This window comes from Neofelis nebulosa, chromosome 17 (assembly GCF_028018385.1).
Source record: "Neofelis nebulosa isolate mNeoNeb1 chromosome 17, mNeoNeb1.pri, whole genome shotgun sequence".
NCBI lineage: Eukaryota > Metazoa > Chordata > Mammalia > Carnivora > Felidae > Neofelis > Neofelis nebulosa.
Genome location: NC_080798.1, coordinates 2,288,260 through 2,306,717, shown reverse-complemented (window position 1 = coordinate 2,306,717; position 18,458 = coordinate 2,288,260). Strand labels below are relative to the sequence as shown.

The 18,458-nt window shown below is 43.6% G+C and overlaps 1 protein-coding gene and 1 long non-coding RNA gene across 6 annotated transcripts in view; one reads left to right on the top strand and one right to left on the bottom strand.

Moving 5' to 3' along the window:
* LOC131499485 (uncharacterized) overlaps nucleotides 1-5,315 on the bottom strand; it is an 11,571-nt gene extending 6,256 nt beyond the window's left edge. Inside the window, exons 1-3 of one of the 3 annotated variants that reach the window (XR_009255903.1) lie at nucleotides 5,145-5,315; nucleotides 3,373-3,452; nucleotides 690-916 (exon numbers count right to left, since the gene is read on the bottom strand). This is a non-coding gene — a long non-coding RNA (uncharacterized LOC131499485). Of the gene's footprint in view, nucleotides 1-689; nucleotides 917-3,372; nucleotides 3,453-4,279; nucleotides 4,392-5,144 lie in introns of those variants that run through there. The other 2 variants (XR_009255902.1, XR_009255901.1) reach the window with 2 other exon arrangements.
* ZNF470 (zinc finger protein 470) lies at nucleotides 4,784-18,458 on the top strand. 3 transcript variants are annotated; one of them, XM_058707484.1, is made up of 7 exons: nucleotides 4,784-4,914; nucleotides 5,696-5,829; nucleotides 7,112-7,200; nucleotides 10,437-11,696; nucleotides 13,637-13,763; nucleotides 13,940-14,035; nucleotides 16,388-18,458. In XM_058707484.1, the coding sequence occupies exons 4-7, from the start codon at nucleotides 11,694-11,696 to the stop codon at nucleotides 18,259-18,261; spliced, it is 2,100 nt and encodes a 699-aa protein (XP_058563467.1). In that variant the 5' UTR covers nucleotides 4,784-4,914; nucleotides 5,696-5,829; nucleotides 7,112-7,200; nucleotides 10,437-11,693; the 3' UTR covers nucleotides 18,262-18,458. The 3 variants fall into 3 exon arrangements, with proteins under 3 accessions (XP_058563467.1, XP_058563466.1, XP_058563468.1); XM_058707483.1 differs by lacking the exon at nucleotides 10,437-11,696; XM_058707485.1 differs by lacking the exons at nucleotides 4,784-4,914; nucleotides 5,696-5,829; nucleotides 7,112-7,200 and having other exon boundaries at nucleotides 8,760-11,696.

Below are 18,458 nucleotides of genomic sequence, written 5' to 3'. Positions count from 1 at the left end.
GTTTGGATAGGAGTATGTCAATTGGGGCTTTGTTATGATGCGGCTATATGGTCCAGCTGGAAGAAGAATCTTGATAGCATGGAATGGCAAAACTGCAATATGGAAGAACTCCAGGCCCCTAAACTACTATTTGGATGAAAGCCATCAGTCACTGAAGAACACCAGCAATGGATTATTATGTGAGTGAAAAATTAACTCATATGGGTTAAGTTAATGACATGGTGTTTTTTTGTTGTATTTTTAATTTTTAATTTTATTTTTTTAATTTACACCCAAGTTAGTTAGCATATGGTGCAACAATGATTTCAGGAGTAGATTCCTTAAGCCCCTCCCCCATTTAGCCCCTCCCCCCTCCCAGCACCCCTGCAGCAACCCTGTTTGTTCTCTGTATTTTAGACTCTTTTATGTGTTGTCCCCCTCCCTGTTTTTATATTATTTTTGCTTCCCTTCCCTTATGTTCATCTGTTCTGTGTCTTAAAGTCCTCATATGAATGAAGAATGACATGGGTTTTAGTAACAGTAGTTACTGTCATTCTAATCCCTGTGATATCCATGACTACTAAGAGAATCCCTATTTTAACTTACTGTATCATAGAGTTTAAGAGGTACAGTGGCAAATTAGTTAGCTATTGTGTATCAAATTACGCTAAAGCATAGTGGCTTAAAACAAACATGTTTTATTATCTCACTCTTTGGGTAAGGAGTCCAGGTGTGGCTTAGCTGGGTGCCTCAATTCCCACAAGGCTGCAGGCAGGTTGTTAGCCAGTGCGACATTCACCTGAAGGCTTCATGGGAGGATAATCATCTTGCAGACGCACTCACTTAAACTGTTGGCTGGGTTGGGGTCCTTGCTGGCTTTTGTCTGGACATATCAATTCTTTCCACATGGACAGCTCACAACATGGCAGCTGGCTTCCTTGAAAGTGAGCAGGCCAACATCAATCATCACCAGGGAAGTACAAATCAAAACCACAATGAGATCCCACCTCACACCTGTCAGAATGGCTAACATTAACAACTCAGGAAACAAGAGATGTTGGCGAGGATGTGGAGAAAGGGAAATTCTTTTGCACTGCTGGTGGGAATACAAACTGGTGTAGCCACTAGGGAAAACAGTATGGAGGTTCCTCAAAACGTTAAAAATAGAACTACCCTACAACCCATCAATTGCACTACTAGGTATTTACCCAAAGAATACAAAAATGCTGATTCGAAGGGACATATACACCCCAATGTTTATAGCAGTACTATCAACAATAGCCAAAGTATGGAAAGAGCCCAAATGTCCACTGACTGATGAATGGATGAAGAAGATGTGGTATATATATATTTATATCCCCCCACACACACAATGGAATATCACTGCGAAGGAAAAGAATGAAATCTTGCCATTTGCAACTACATGGATGGAACTAGAGGGTATTATGCTAAGGAAATAAGCCAGTCAGAGAAAGACAGATACCATATGATTTTACTCATATGTGAAATTTAAGAAACAAAACATGGGCATAGGGGAAGGGAAGGAAAAATAAGATAAAAACAGAGAAGGAGGCAAACCATAACAGATTCATAACTATAGAGAAAAACTGAGGGTTGCTGGGGGTCCCTGGATAGCTCAGATGGTTAAGTGACTGACTCTTGATTTCAGCTCACGTCATGATCTCACAGTTCATGGGTTTGAGTGTGGAGCCTGCTTCAGATTCTCTGTCTCCCTCTCTTTCTGCCCCTCCCCCACTCACATTGTCTCTCTCTCAAAAATAAATAAACATAGGGGCGCCTGGGTGGCGCAGTCGGTTAAGCGGCCGACTTCAGCCAGGTCACGATCTCGCGGTCTGTGAGTTCGAGCCCCGCGTCGGGCTCTGGGCCGATGGCTCGGAGCCTGGAGCCTGTTTCCGATTCTGTGTCTCCCTCTCTCTCTGCCCCTCCCCCGTTCATGCTCTGTCTCTCTCTGTCTCAAAAATAAATAAAACGTTAAACTTTAAAAAAAAAAAAAAAAAAAAAAAAAAAAAATAAATAAACATAAAAAAATAATAAGTACAACTGTACTTAATGCTTTCACTTTGACACTAAAAATAAGACAAGTACATCCAGTATTGCTCCCACCAAATAGCATGGTACTGGAGGTCCAGCCATCCCGTAAGGAAAGAACTAAGAGACGCAGTGATAGGGAGAGAGTAAATATAACTGTTATTATTGGTAGATATAAAGATTTACCTATAAAAACCAATTAGAACCTGTAAGGGCATTAGCAAGAGTGCTAGATTGACAGTCACCTTACATAATCAATATTTTGTTTCCCCTTTTCTTTATGTCCTCTTTGGTTTTAATTGAAACTTTTATATTATTATTTTCTCCCTTAGATGTCTTTTCCCCTCTGGCAATCCAAGATTTTATCTTTGATTTTTCTGCATCCTGAATATGATATGCCTAGGTGTATATATTTTTTGTATATATTTGTCCTGCCATGGTATTGTCTATGCTTCCTGGATCTGTGGCTTGGTGTCTGTCATTTTAACTTTAGAAACCTCTCAGCCATTATTACTTCAAATGTTTCTTTTCCTTCCTTCTATTGGTATTACAATTATGCATAGGTTATACCTTTTGTAATTGTCCCATGGTTCCTGGATATTCTGATGGTTGTTATTTTGGTACTCTTTTTTAAAAGTTTTATTTATTTTGAGAATGGGGGGGGGGGGGGGAGGAGAATCCCAAGCAGGCTCTGAACAGTGAGATCATGACTTGAGCCTAAATCAAGAATCCAATGTTCAACTGACTGAGCCAACTCAGGCACCCCCTGAGTGTTTTTCATTCTTTTTTTCTCTTTGTATCTCAGTTGGAAGAGTTTCTATTGGCATGTCCTCAAACTCACTCACTCTTTCCTTAGCTGTATGCAGTCTATTAAGGGGAGGGAGAACTATTATATAATCTTATGATTAAATCTCAGCTTTTCAGTGGGCTTGAGCACTTGGACTCTGACCTTCGGAAGTGCTTCTTAGCCTTTACTGAGGTAGAAAGACTAGAGAGGCGGGACCTGCCCAAAATGCCTTCCCTCAAGTCCAAAAAGGCTCTGGTATGTAGTTTTCCTAAGTGCAGGGTTTTGTTACGGAAAATGCTCTGAGTGTACTACAAAATGTTTACTTTTCCCCTCCCCTTGCCCAAAACTCAAGAAGATTCCCCCACCCTGACCTTTAGAGTTAAAACTTGGTGGAGTTCCTGGAGGTAAAATCCATGAAAGTAGGAGAGCCCATCTAGGGCTCCAGGAGTTTTAAACTCACAATGCAGTCCACACTAAACCTCCAGTTCACCAAAATTACCAGTGAAGAGTGTGTAAGTTTATGATTCCAGCAGCTTCTGCTTCAGGTAAGCTCATACCCGCCATGATTTTCAGTATTTGCCGGTCTTTCCAAATTTTGGGGTTTGGTTTCCTTTGTGACTTCTATTTTCTGATGGGTCTTAAAAAAAAAGTTGTTGATTTTCAGTTTGTTGAATGTTTTTCTTGTGAAGATGTCAGTGAAGGTTTCCAAACTCTTTATACATTACTTCTAAAATGGAGAATATCAGGGGTGCCTGGGTGGCTCAGTCGGTTAAGCAGCCAACCTTGGCTCAGGTCATGATCTCACCGTTGGTGAGTTCGAGCCCTGCATCGGGCTCTGTGCTGACAGCTCAGAGCCTGGAGCCTGCTTTGGATTCTGTGTGTGTGTATCTCTGTCTCTCTCTCTGCCCCTCCCTCACTCATGCTCTCTCAAAAAAATGAATAAATGTTAAAAAGTTAAAATAAAATGGAAACTATCAGTATCGTCTTTATCCGATTCTAACCACACATTATTACAAACACTAAGTAAGCTTCCATTTACAATTACTTAAAGATGGCGTCGTCGCAGCTACAATTCACTTCATGGCGGGGTCCACAAAGTCAGAGAGATTGGATCCTGGAAAACCAGCGCCTCGATGGGGCTGTGTTGCTTTGAGTGACGGGATGTGTCTGAGAGTGGCTTAAGTTGGGAGTGTTAGGTAGTGGACCAGCCTCTGCACACTTGGGAATTTTATTTCTTTGCTGGGTACCTACCATGTGCCACTCTTTCATTTTCTGGGAGTACAGCCCTAAACAGGCCCTACAAGCTGTGTGTCTTCGTGGCTCTTTCATTCTAGCAGGGCGAGAAAAAAACAGGCTGGGGGGCATAGGTTCTATCAGCGAGAGAACTGGTAGGCATGAAACAGGACAGGTTATACACACACACACACACGCACGCACAAAACAAAAACTCACATCTCTACTCACCTATCAATAAGGATCTGCTTCTGGGCCCGCCTGCCCTAAGCCCCGCCCACTTTCCGAGCGCCTGCGCGCCGCACGCCTCCAGCGATACTATAGGCGCAGGCGCGGGGACGCAGTACCCAGGCCTCCGCGCTGTGCGCCTCACGGCGGCGCCTGCGCACTCTGAGCCTGGCGGGGGGTTCCCAGAATCTTCGGGACTCGGCTCGCTTCAGGGAGCCGGCCTGTACTTTGGGCGCCTGGAGTCGGGACTGAGAGGCTTCTGGGCGGTTCTGTTCCCCGTCTGGGGGCCTCAGCAGGGGGCTGAGTGTAGCGGCCCCGAGGCCGGGTCGGGGAACCAAGCCCAGCAGTCGCGCCGCCGGGTCTGGACTACCCTCCCCAGGGGCCGTTGCGGCGGGAGGACACGCCCACTTCCGGCGGGGGTCTAAGAGAAAGGCGGACCCGGCGGGGCGGCCGCGCGCGTTCTGGCGGCGCGTGAGCGGCTGGCGTGAGGGAACGAATGACGGCTAGAACCCGGGCTCCGGACAGCCTCCCCGGGGAGGCCAGCCCCGTGCGCTCCAGCTGCCGCCGCCGCCGCGAGGCCGGCGCGGGCCCGGTTGGGGCGGTGAGGCTGGAGGGGTGGACCGGAGCGGATGTCGGAGGTAAGGGTGACAGGTGGCTGGGGCGCGGCCGCGACAGTGTTGGCGGGGGGCGGCCCCGGCCGCGGGGGCTGGCGGTCCCAGAGTCCAGAGTTGAGGATGGGGTCCCTCGGGCTCGGGTGTGAGACAGGGGTCCCCTGACCCACAGGCTCCTTCCCGGGCTGGTGGACCCAGGAGTCCAGAGTCGGGGGTAGTGTCCCTAGAGCCTGGGTATAAGAAGGGGGGCCCCTGACCTGACACGCTCCTTCCTGGGCTGGCAGTCCCAGGAGTCCGGAGTCTGGGGTGGGGTCCCTCAGGCCGGGGTGTGAGATGGGTCCCCTGATCCGACAGGCTCCTTCCCGGACTGGCGGACCCAGGAGGCCAGCGAGTCGGGGGCCGGGAGTGTGAGGCTGACCTGCCCAGAGTCACCTGACCTGGTCCAAGGTCCTGCCCCGCAGGTCACTGTGGGATGGGGTTCGCAGGGGTGGGCTCCTCTGGAAGTGGAGAGGGACCCCGCCTTTCCAGGGTGTGGTCAAAGAACCCATCCCATTCCTGCTTCACTCTTCTCTGTCGCGCCCTCTCCCCGCCACCAGAGAAAGGAGGCGGGGCGGGGGGGGGGCCGGGGGAGGGGGAGGAGTGGGAGGAAGCACAGCTCACAGCCAGACTGTTCTTTCCTGTTTTGCTGCAGCAATAATTATAGCCACTGTTTTCTGGGTTCCGGGACCTTTTGGGGACAGTCACACCAAGTGTCACTTCAGCAAGTGTCACTTCAGCAAGGGAAACTCTGGTCCCTCCTTTTTCGCAGATGAGGACACTGAAGCAGACAGAGGCCGGGTAATCGCTAGTGTGTGGAAGAGCCGGGATTCGGTTCCAGGACTGGAGGGCTCCGGAGTCCCTCCGGTACTGACTCTCATGTAATCCTCTCTACAACGGCTTGAGGTCAGTATCCTTAACTACTTGGGACGGGTGAAGAAGTGACTCTCAGACGGTTAAATAATCTCAAGGGTTGAGATCCCCAAAACCCCCACTGAGCAAGTTTTTGTTTCTGAAACTTTTGACCCAGTTTCTCCTACGTGGCATGGAGAGGAGAGTGTGTACCTCATAGGACTGTTATCAGGGTTCACTGAGCTCATGCCTGTAAAACACTTATCCTGCCACATAGTAAGTGGTCAAGAAGTGTTCATTCTTATTGTCATTTTTGAAAAAATGTTTATTTTTTGAGAGAGAGAGAGAGAGAGAGCCGTGGAGGGGCAGAGAGAGAGGCGAGAAAAATCCCAAGAAGGCTCTGCACGTTCAGCACAGAGCCCAAAGCTGAGGCTCGTGAGAACTCACGAACCACGAGATCATGACCTGAGCGGAGACCCGAGTCGAAACCAAGAGTCAATGCTTAACCGACTGCGCCACCCAGGCGCCCCCTGTCGTCATTTTAATAAAGGAAACCAGGAGCGCCTGGGTGGCGCAGTCGGTTAAGCGTCCGACTTCAGCCAGGTCACGATCTCGCGGTCCGTGAGTTCGAGCCCCGCGTCGGGCTCTGGGCTGACGGCTCGGAGCCTGGAGCCTGCTTCCGATTCTGTGTCTCCCTCTCTCTCTGCCCCTCCCCCGTTCATGCTCTGTCTCTCTCTGTCCCAAAAATAAATTTAAAAAAGTTGAAAAAAAAATTTAATAAAGGAAACCAGAGTTTTGAGGAAAGAAACCAGAATTAAGTCAGGGACTTTTATCCTCTTTCTGATTGAAGAAACTTGGCTCAGAAGAGACATGGTTTGTCACAGAGCAAAATGGGTCTCTTGATGGGTTTATTTGGTCCAGTTATCTGGAAGCCATGTGGACCCTTTGTTGTAACAGAGGTAATAGTTCTCTCTGGGGAAGATGACTGTTTCTAGATCCCGTGGAATCTGGACCGACCCGGACTAGTCAGCCGCACCAGGTCCCATAGAGTCTGGACCGACCCTGGCTAGTCAGTTGCACAGTTGTCTGCTTGAGCAAATGGTCTGTGAGGGTTCACTCCTGGTATGTCTCTGTTGTTAATGATGGGTGGCTTTGAGACGGAAGGAGGTTGCACTCAGCCTGAACACCCAGAGCAGAGTAGGTCTCCCACTAAGCTCCTGGTGGCAAGGGGATGTGGGGGTGGCGGTGGGGGAACAGAGGGAGCTGAAGGGAGGACAGAGTTCTGGGCTGTGATTATTACAGCCGCTCAGCCTCTCACTGCTCCTTTCTCTGCTAGCTCTGCCCTCTCAGGGTAAAGCACTTCTCACGAGGAGCCAGGAAGAGGAAGAGGTGATGGGAGTTGAACTTCTTAAAGCCATGCCCCTGGTGAGTTAGTCTTCCCTCTTTCCTTCTTAAAATACTGTCTTGCTTTCTAGGACTCAAGAGTGTTTATCTCCTTCTGAAAATTGTCTGCCTAAGAGTTGCACCCTGAGGCCTGGCTCCCATTTCTTCCCTCTCTGATGAGTGATGGGGCCAGAGATAGACTCACCCCAGCGCCCTGGCCCAGCTTCCTCTTCTTCCTACAGCTGTTTAGTCTTCATTCGAGAAATGACCACTCTGAGCCCTTCCTTCCCTGTGCTCAGTTTTCTCATACACATCTGACAACACAGAAATGCAGTCCTTAGAGGCAATTTGAGAGCCATGATCTGCCTAGTCCCTAAGTACCCGTCCTGGCTTATAATCTGTTGGAGAAATGAAAAGGCAACCAACATTTATTTGTGCAGTGTGGTCAGTGCTGTAGGTGTGGAGTGGACTTGCTGTGGAGTAGTGGGCAAGTCCACATGAATACCTTTGGGTGAATTAGAAAAAGGTGTCCTTTCCTCTGGCCCGGTGAAGCTCTGGGACAGGCCACAGTCTAGCAGGACGAAATCTACTTTATTTTTAGCTCCTTTTTGCCTCCCTGGTGACAGATCCGGGTACGGAATAAAGCCTACACAGTCGTACTCCCTGTTGGAGCGAGGAGGCAAGGGAGGTGTGACTCCTGAGGTGCATCTTGAAGGAAGGGGAGATATGCAGGCACACGTGATTTGGGTCAGAGGGTGTGGAGTTGTCCCCTCCCCACGTGACTTGGAGCCATGAACATCTTAAAATGCCAGGGAATGTTCTACATCCTTTTTTCTTTCTGAGATGAACATCCTCATCTGTTTAATCAGCCCCTTGTTCCATAGCTGAATTGTTGCCATGTTTTACTATTTAATAGAGATTATCGATCAGATTATTGATCATCGTTTGCCCTCATCACTGATTATTTTCTTGGACTAAATTCCAAATTTTTCATTTCTTATGGATTAGAGTTTCTCAAACTTCGGAATATTTTTAATTTTAATATTTTTATGATCAATAATAGAATTAACTATAATTCATATTCTGATTAAAGTGGACTGCTAAATGAGGATGATGAACAAATTATTGTAAGAAATTATAAAATTTGATTAGTGAATTTTATTATTTTTTTTTAATGTTTATTTATTTTTGACAGAGAAAGAGACAAGAGTGTGAACAGGGGAGGGACAAAGAGAGAAGGAGACACAGAATCTGAAGCAGGCTCCAGCCTCTGAGCTGTCCGCACAGAGCCTGACGCAGGGTTCAAACTTGGGAATGGCAAGACCATGACCTAGGAACCCCAAAATTTGATTAATAAACCTTAAAATGGCTTTAAAAAAATTTTTTTTTCGACGTTTTTTATTTATTTTTGGGACAGAGAGAGACAGAGCATGAACGGGGGAGGGGCAGAGAGAGAGGGAGACACAGAATCGGAAACAGGCTCCAGGCTCCGAGCCATCAGCCCAGAGCCTGACGCGGGGCTCGAACTCACGGACCGCCAGATCGTGACCTGGCTGAAGTCGGACGCTTAACCGACTGCGCCACCCAGGCGCCCCAAAATGGCTTTTTAAAAAAAATTATTATTTAGGGGCACCTGGGTGGCTCAGTTGGCTGAGTGTCCCACTTCGGCTGAGGTCCTGATCTCATAGTTCTTGAGTTATTTTTGAGAGCGAGCGAGAGTGTGCAAAGTCTGGGGAGGGGCAGAGAGAGGAGACAGAGAAAGCCAAGCAGTCTCCATGCTGTCAGCACAGAGCCCAACTCAGGGCTCAAACTCACAGACCTGACCTGAACCGAAATCAAGAGTCAGACACTTAACCAACTCAGCCACCCAGGGACCCTGATTAATAAACTTTAAAAACTAATCAAATAAAAAATAACAGCATAGTAAAATTGTCTTTATTTTATATCAGTGAGCAGCTTATAGCAAAGCAAAACACCTTTTCTAATCAGATTCAACACTACAAAACATGTACTACCAATGGAACTCGTTTGTTACGCAGTTAAGGATTTTATATATTTTTTTAATGTTTATTTACTTATTTTGAGAGTGAGAGCGTGCAGGGAACAGAGAGAGATTCCCAACCAGGCTCCATGCTGTCAGTGCAGAGCCCAACGTGGGGCTCGATCCCACCAACCGTGAGATCATGACCTGAGCCGAGATCAAGAGTCTGATGATTAACTGACTGAGCCACCCAGGTGCCCCAGCACTTAAACATTTTAGATGAAATCAGTATTGTTACTTGTCAGAGGAAAATATTTTGAGAGTGGCAGAGTATGGCAAAAAGATTAGTAATGTGACTGTGGGACCAGATTGCCTGGCTACGAATTGTAGCTCCACTGTGTACTAGATAGAGCACCTTAATTTCGGTTTCCTCGACCACAAAATGGGAATAATACTAGTACCTAATTTATAGTCCTGCTGTAAGTGTTAGTGAGTTAATATACTTTAAGTGTTTAGGAAAGTAAGTGGCACATAATAAGCACTGTATAAGCATCAGCTTTATATGCTGCTGTTTGCCTGGACAGCTGCTGTCTGCCTGTATGCCCGTGTAATTCTTCATATGATGTGTAGTGTGTGTGTGTGTGCGTGTGTGTATACACTCTAACAGACCTGGGAAAAACCTACAACATGGCATTTGATGCACAAGAAGCACTGAACATCAGGAGGTTTTTATTTCCAACGGAATATTGATTTTAAAACTAACAGTAATTTACGCTGAAATTGGGAGAGCCCTTGTTCCGGGAAAGGTGGACTGAGCACATGTCACCCTGTCTTTCCGCTGGAAGCTGCTGTAGGACTGGGACAGCAGGCATGGAGCAACCATCTGAGGTCTGTAAGCGGTAAAGAACAGCAGGCTGATGGGGAAAGAAACCCAGAATGCAATGTGTTTACCTTTTTTTTTTTTTTTTAACTTCCCAATATCTCCTAGCATGGATTCAACAAGCACAAAACCCACAAGGGGTTTTGGCATGGATAAAAAGAACTGCAGGAGATACCTAGTTCAGGCTCAAGAAGTAGGAAGGGGATCTAATACTCAGAAAGGGTGGATGGGACTCTACCTTAAAAAAAAAAAATTATGTTTTCTTGTGTCCTGAGACAGTAGCAGTGGGGTCTAAAGGCATCTAAAACTTTGAAGGAGGAGAAATGTCTGTGATTGAGAAGCTGTGTCCCCCAGAGGGTGGAGTAAACTCTTACTGCTTTGTTTTCTTGCTTCTGTTCTCTCCCTGCTTGGCTCCAGAGGTGGGTACAGTCAGGGCAGGGGCACAGTCAAGTGGAATAAATAAGCCCCAGCCATCTGGCCAGAGGACTGCGAAGGGGAACCCCTAGGAGGTAGGAACTACTGGAGAAATCACAGAGAAGAGGAGCTTTGGGAATCAACTGTATAAAGCTGTTTCTGAACTCCCAGGCTCACCTGAGCCTGCTCATGCGTGTATCTGGCCCCAGTCAACGAGAAGTGAACTGAGGGATAGACTGCTGGTCACCAAGCAGGACACGTGTAGGACAGAGGCGACTGTCACTTCATAGGCTCTGCAAATGGAGCCGGAACAAAATATCAACATTCTCCATATAATTTAAACAAGACGTAAAGTCTTGTAACATTCAGAAGGTCCAGGATACTATCTAAAATTACTCAAATGATGAAAAAGTAGGAGAATTTCAATTCATGGGAAAAGCTAATCACCAGACGCTGGCATTGATGTGACCTGGATGTTGGGATTATCTGATAAAGGTTTTAAAGCAGCTATTATAATAATGCTCCAACAAGTGAACTCTCTTGAAGCAGACAGCCTCAGCAAAGAAATAGAAGATAGCAGCAAGAAATGAAAAATATAATTACCAAAATAAACCCACTGGATGGGCTTAGCGGCACAGTGAGAAAGGCAGTAGGAAGAGTTGGCGACCTTGAAGGTACAGAGGAATTGTCTAATCTGAACAATTGATACAAGATTGAACAGAGCCTCAGGGCCCAGAATGTTAAACATTTGTATCATTGAAGCCCCAGAAAAGAGAAAGTGTAGAAAAAATATTTGAAGAAATAATGGCTGAAAAATTCCTAACTTTAGTGAAAGACATAAAGCTGTGGATCCATGAAGCTCAGCAAACTCCAGCGTGATAAACTCAAAGACATCCTGCCTGGTGGCTCTGTCATCAGACTGTTAAAAACCACAGACAAGGGAAACAGCCCGGGAAGAACGTTGCGTAACATATAGGGTAGCAGCAACTTCAATTCTGGGTTTTCCATCAGAAATCATGCAAATCAGAAGGAAGTAGAGCAACTTTTAAAAAGTACTCAAAGGAAAGAACTGTCAACCCAGCATTATGTGTCCAGCAAAAAAATACCCTTCAAAATTGAATGTGAAATAGTGTCTCATATGGAGGAAAACTAAGGAAATTCATTGGCGGATTTCTCAAAGAATTGCAAAAGGAAGTTCTTCTGATAGAAATTATACCAGAAGGGAACTGAAACATCAGGAATGAAGAAAGTGCAACAGAAATGGTAAATATGTATGTGTAAATACAGTAGGCTGTTTTCTGAATTATTTAAAATATCTTCAAAGGTTGAAAGCAAAACTAATATCTTCGGTTTAATGAACAGAACAGGATTTGAACATAGGTGGTCTGGCTTCAGAGACCACGTTCTTTTTTTTTTTTTTTTTTTTTTTTTTTTTTTGGGACAGAGAGAGACAGAGCATGAACGGGGGAGGGGCAGAGAGAGAGGGAGACACAGAATCAGAAACAGGCTCCAGGCTCCGAGCCATCAGCCCAGAGCCTGACGCGGGGCTCGAACTCACGGACCGCGAGATCGTGACCTGGCTGAAGTCGGACGCTTAACCGACTGCGCCACCCAGGCGCCCCGAGAGAGAGACCACGTTCTTAACTACTATAACATGTTGCAATTAGATAAAATAAAACAAAAGTAAAACTTTTATTGATGTATTAAATGAAATGTTTTCATCTGTTGTTGACTGCCCCTTCCTTCTCTTCCTTCTTTTCTATCCCTCCTTCATCATTATCATAGGGAACAATTCTTGAGCACTTAGCCAGGTACTGTGACTTTACTTCATTTAATTCTCACAGTGCAGCTGTTATATAGTACTAAAATTGTTCCTGTTTCTCAGGTGGAGAAACTGAGGCATATGTAGTTAATTAACTTGGCCAAGATCACCTAGTTAGTGCCAGAGTCTGAATTCTTTGTAATAGTCTGACCTTTTTCTCTGATTTTATTCACAACTGGTGGGTTTTTCAGAACTCATTTGTAGATGTTGATACAAGTGAAATCACAGAGTAAGAAATGGAAAATCTGCCAGCAACCACAGAATGGATGGCTGGCATCTCTTGCTGGTTGGTTAAGAAATTCAGCCCATGTAACAAAACAGGTTGTGCTCACTTCATATGATCTCTCTCGGTACTTCTCAGCAAATTATCAAAAACCAGCTTTCCAAATGTGTTCTCTTAACGCAAAACATATTTTTATGTCAAAAGGAAAAAATCTTGCTAGGGGTTTTTTTCTTTTGTTTTTTTTAGACACACCTGTTAACATCTCAGAGCACTAGGATTTCTTAGAATATATTGTGGAATTTGAAAACTTGCTCATCAGATCAGCATCCTTCCTTGAAACTCCCTCACAGTCTCAGAACTCTTTAATTTCTTCACGTAGAAAAACGATCTAGCTCCCAACATGATAAAATACAGTTGACCTTTGAACAACATGGGAGTTGAGGGCTCTGATTCCTGCACAGTTGAAAATCCGCATATAATTTTTTACTCCCCCCAAACTAACTACTAATAGTCTACTGGACTATTCCAGTAGACTGGACTATTCCAGTCTAACTGGAAGCCTTACTATAATATAAACTTACTTACTATGTATATATAGTATAATATATACTTACTATAATATAAACAGTTGATTAACACATATATTGTATATGTATTATATATTTTTATATTCTTAGAGTAAAGCAAGTTAGAGAAAAGAGATTGTTAAAAGACATATGGAAGAGAAAATATACTTACAATTCTGTACTTGTTTATTGAAAAAAGTCACACGTAAGTTCACACGTAACTAGACTTGCGAAGTTCAAACCTGTGTTGTTCAAGGGTCAGCTGCAGTTTAGTACTTGACGTTCTATCTTACGTGCAATCAGTATATTTTCATATGAGACTGTCTTCTCACCACCGTAAAATTGTAAATGCTCGAAGAGCAGAGAATGTCTCATATTTTTTCACTTTCCTAATATGTACAATATAACTAGGCAGAAAAGTTGTCCAGTAGCTAACCATACAACCTGGATGATTTAGACTCCAGTGTAATTACTTATGCCCAGTGCAGGGTTTTTTTTTCCCCCCATAGTGTGAACAGCATAAGTCTTTACCCCTAGAGCCGGCTAAGTAATGGCACGAACACTGAGTAAGGTGATATTTGTGTCATTTCAGGATTCAGTGACTTTCACGGATGTGGCCATAGATTTCTCTCAAGAGGAATGGGAATGGCTGAATCTTGCTCAAAGGACTTTATATAAGAAAGTGATGTTGGAGAACTACAGGAATCTGGTTTCATTGGGTAAGAGTATCTTCTTCCTTCCACCCCCCCATTGGAGTCTTTCCACCTCAGTAGTCTTTCATGCCTTTATCAGCATTTTCCTACAATGTCCCTTTTCTCTCAGTACCTCTTAGAATGTGTCATAGCTCTGCAATATCCACAAAATAGCTAATTTTCCTGTCTTTTCTTATATGCAGGTCTTTGCATTTCTAAACCAGATGTGATCTCCTTATTGGAGCAAGGTGAAGACCCCTGGATGATGAAGGGAGAGAGGACAGGAGGCCTCTGCCCAGGTAAGTGCAGATAATGAGAGTGGGGAAACTATTCTCAAGATGTTTCTTCTCTGATAATTGTTGGAAAACACCCCTCAAAATCCCTCTCAAAGTAAAACTTTTTGTCCTGACACCATATTTTAAATGGATCTTCTCTTCTCCACTACACTTTTATCTGTACTGATTTCCTGCAAATAAAGTACAGTCTGTTTGTGAACTTTGTTATACTCCATGATGTTTACCTAGTTCTCAAGTACCATAGTGTTACAATCATCCCTGAAGCTCAACATTCCTGAATTCTTTAGACAAACTTGTTTTTAGTTTGAAATGGCTTAAAAATTTCCTTTCTTTAAAATATGAGTTTATCAGGTTAACAATTATTATTAGCTATGTTCTTCCCTCCACTTTTAATTATTTTTGTCTCTGGGGTTTTCTGTTCTGTTATGTATTTTTCCTTTGTTGTTTGTGTATGTTGCCCCCCGCCCCACACACACACACACACTACCATCCCACCCCTTGAATTAGAAAGGTTTTTAGTCTTACAAGTTGTTACTTTCATGTCTTTATATTTTTCAAATCTGTATTTTAACGTTTATTTTTTGAAAGAGAGAGAGTGTGCATGCACATGAATGGGGAGGAGCAGAGAGAGAAAGGGAGAGAGAATTCTAAGCAGGCTCCATGCTGTCGGTGCAGAGCCCGACATGGGGCTCAATCCCATGAACTGTGAGATCATGACCTGAGCCAAAATCAAGAGTTGGACACTTAACTGACTGAGCCACCCAGGTGCCCCTTATATCTGTATTTTAAAATTCATCCACTTGAGATTCAAAACCTCATCTTTTAATACTCCTACAAAAGATGAATAGATGAGCTAACTAATATTACCTCCTTTCTCTTCGTCCATCACCTCTCAACTTCTCTTGTACTCAATGGGATTTTTGGCCCAGTTTATATTTTATTTTTCGCTGCCTTGCTTGAAAGCTATTTTTCTGTCATGAAAGGTAGATAAGAGTTTATAGATCATATATTACAGTAGAATCAGCCTCGAGTGAGATGGTTACATTTCATTCTGTAGCTTGTAGTATAGCCTCTTCCTGCTTTGAGTTTTCATAGTTTCAAGAAGAGGATTGTTGATAGGTCACTTATACTCCTAATGATATACGTTAATAAATAAGAAATAAAGTATCAAATTCAAGATAGTAGAAAAAGAACAAAGTAAGTCTAAGGAGAACTAAAATAAGTTAGGTATAGTGATTTATACTGCTAGAGATAAAAGTAGGAATAAATGAACTAGAAAATAGTAGATTTAATGAAAATAAATCAAATAGGTGCTTCTTTAGAAAACCAATAAAATAGGGACACCTGGGTGGCTCAGTCAGTTAAACATCCAACTCTTGATCTCTGCTTGAGTCTTGATCTTAGGGTTATGGGTTCAAGCCCCACATTGGGCTCTGCACTGGGCGTGGAGCCTACTTTAAAAAAAAAAAAAAAAACTAGTAAAATGTATAAACTGTCAAATATAAACAAATGAGAGAAGGCAAAAAAAGAAATAATAGTAAGTAACCATTGATGCCTAAGTACTTAAAAGAATCATATGAATCTGTTTCCCTCAACTGTCTGTAAATAATTTGAAAACCTGGATGAAATGGATAATATTTTAGAGGATATAAATTATTGAAACTGGGGCACTGGGTGACTTGGTTGAACGTCTCTTGATTTCAGCTCAGCTCATGATCCCAGGGTCATAGGATCAAGCCCTGCATCGGGTTCTGTGCTGAGTGTGGAGCCTGCTTAGGATTCTCTCTCTTTCCCTCTCCCCTCTCCCCCTCATTCTCTCTTTCAAATTAAATAAATAGTAAGTAATTAAATAAGCAAATAAATAAATAACGGCAACTGACACCAGAAGAGATAGAAAATTTAAATAGACTGTTTACTGTTGAAGAAATGTAGAAAGTTAGCTAAGAACTGCCTCCTCCAAGAATTCACAAATTCTGTAAAACTTGTAAGAAAAAAATACCAACATTGTTTAAAATGTACCATGACAGAGAATAAAAAGAAGAACTTAAAAAGTTTTGTTTATGAAGACAGCATAACATTTGATGCCCAAATCTTACCAAAATAGCATCAAAAAATCAAAATACAAATCTTATTTATGAATACTGGTGCAGAATCTGTCATATTGATATAATACACCAGAGCCAAGGAGGGTATATTCCAGAAAGGCAAGGATGGCTGCACTGCCTGACTTTATATAAGATTGTCAGAGACCTCTGTGGTCTTCAGTAACTGTTTGATTCACATGGTTTCACTTTTGAAGTTTCCATTCTTCTAACATTAAGTAAAGCAGACATTTGCTTTCTCAATATCTTTCAGACTTGGAGTATGTTTGGATGACCAAGGAATTATCTCCAAACCGGGACATTTATGAAGGAAAGTTATCCCAGGCAGTGATACTGGAAAGGCTTCCAAGCTGTGACCTTACCTGCTCCACATTAGGGGAAAACTTGAAATGTGAAAACCTGTTTAAGAAGGAGCTGGTAAGTCAGAAGACACCTTTTAGTCAAGAGACAGTCACTCATATTGGTACCCTTATCGAGAAAAGAGACCACTTTAACAAATCGGGGACACTTTTACATCTGAATAGATTATCTTATCTGGAGCAGGTATTTTCCATAGAAGAAAGAATGTATAATTTTGACACAGATAAGAAAAGTTTAAAAACACATTCATTTGTCAAAAAACATAAGCAAGTCTTGGGCGAAAAGAAACTTCTGAAATGTAACGACTGTGAGAAAACTTTCAGCAAAATCTCAACCCTTACCCTTCATCAGAGAATTCATACTGGAGAGAAACCCTATGAATGTGTTGAATGTGGGAAAGCCTTCAGCCAGAGTGCCCACCTTGCTCAACACCAGAGAGTTCACACAGGAGAAAAACCCTTTGAATGTACTGAATGTGGGAAAGCCTTCAGTCAGAATGCTCATCTTATTCAGCACCAGAGAGTTCATACTGGAGAAAAGCCTTATCAATGTAAGCAATGTAACAAAGCCTTCAGCCAGCTTGCACATCTCGCTCAACATCAGAGAGTTCATACTGGAGAGAGACCCTATGAATGTATTGAATGTGGGAAGGCTTTTAGTGATTGTTCATCCCTAGCTCATCATCGAAGGATTCACACTGGAAAAAGACCATATGAATGTATTGACTGTGGGAAAGCTTTCAGGCAGAATGCTTCTCTGATACGTCATCGGAGATATTATCATACTGGAGAGAAACCATTTGATTGTATTGATTGTGGGAAGGCTTTCACTGATCACATAGGACTTATTCAGCATAAGAGAATTCATACTGGAGAGAGACCTTACAGATGTAATGTGTGTGGGAAGGCTTTTAGCCATGGCTCATCCCTGACTGTACATCAGAGAATTCATACAGGAGAGAAACCTTATGAGTGTAACATCTGTGAGAAAGCCTTTAGCCATCGTGGCTCACTTACTCTCCATCAAAGAGTTCATACTGGAGAAAAACCCTACGAGTGTAAGGAATGTGGGAAAGCTTTTCGGCAGAGCACACATCTTGCTCATCATCAGAGAATTCATACTGGAGAGAAACCCTACGAATGTAAGGAATGCAGCAAAACTTTCAGCCAGAATGCACACCTTGCACAACATCAGAAAATACACACTGGAGAGAAACCATATGAATGTAAGGACTGTGGTAAGGCCTTCAGTCAAATTGCACACCTTGTTCAACACCAGAGAGTTCATACTGGCGAGAAGCCTTACGAATGTACTGAGTGTGGGAAGGCCTTTAGTGATGGTTCCTATCTTGTTCAACATCAGAGACTCCACACTGGCAAGAGACCATATGAATGTCTTGAATGTGGAAAGGCCTTCAGACAGAGGGCATCCCTGATTTGTCACCAGAGGTGTCATACAGGCGAGAAACCTTATGAATGTAATGTTTGTGGGAAAGCCTTTAGCCATCGTAAATCCCTTACACTACATCAAAGAATTCATACAGGAGAGAAACCGTACGAGTGTAAGGACTGTAGCAAAGCCTTCAGCCAGATTGCCCATCTTACACTACATAAGAGAATTCATACTGGAGAAAGGCCCTATGAATGTAAAGAATGTGGGAAAGCCTTCAGGCAGAGTGTACATCTCACTCATCATCAACGAATTCATACTGGAGAGTCATCCTCGATTATTCCCTCCTCCTCACTCCCATACCACCAAGTCCTCTAGATTCAATCTTCTGAAGGCCTCTAGAGTCCATCCACTTTTTCCCAGTCTATGTCCCATTATCATAGTCTAAGCGGTAACCATCTCATTTTTATGTTTACAACAGTGTTACAAACATTTACCCTCTAGCTCCCCTCAAGTGCATTTTTAACACTGTAGCCAGCTTAATCTTTTAAAAATAAAAGTCAGTATTCATGTTA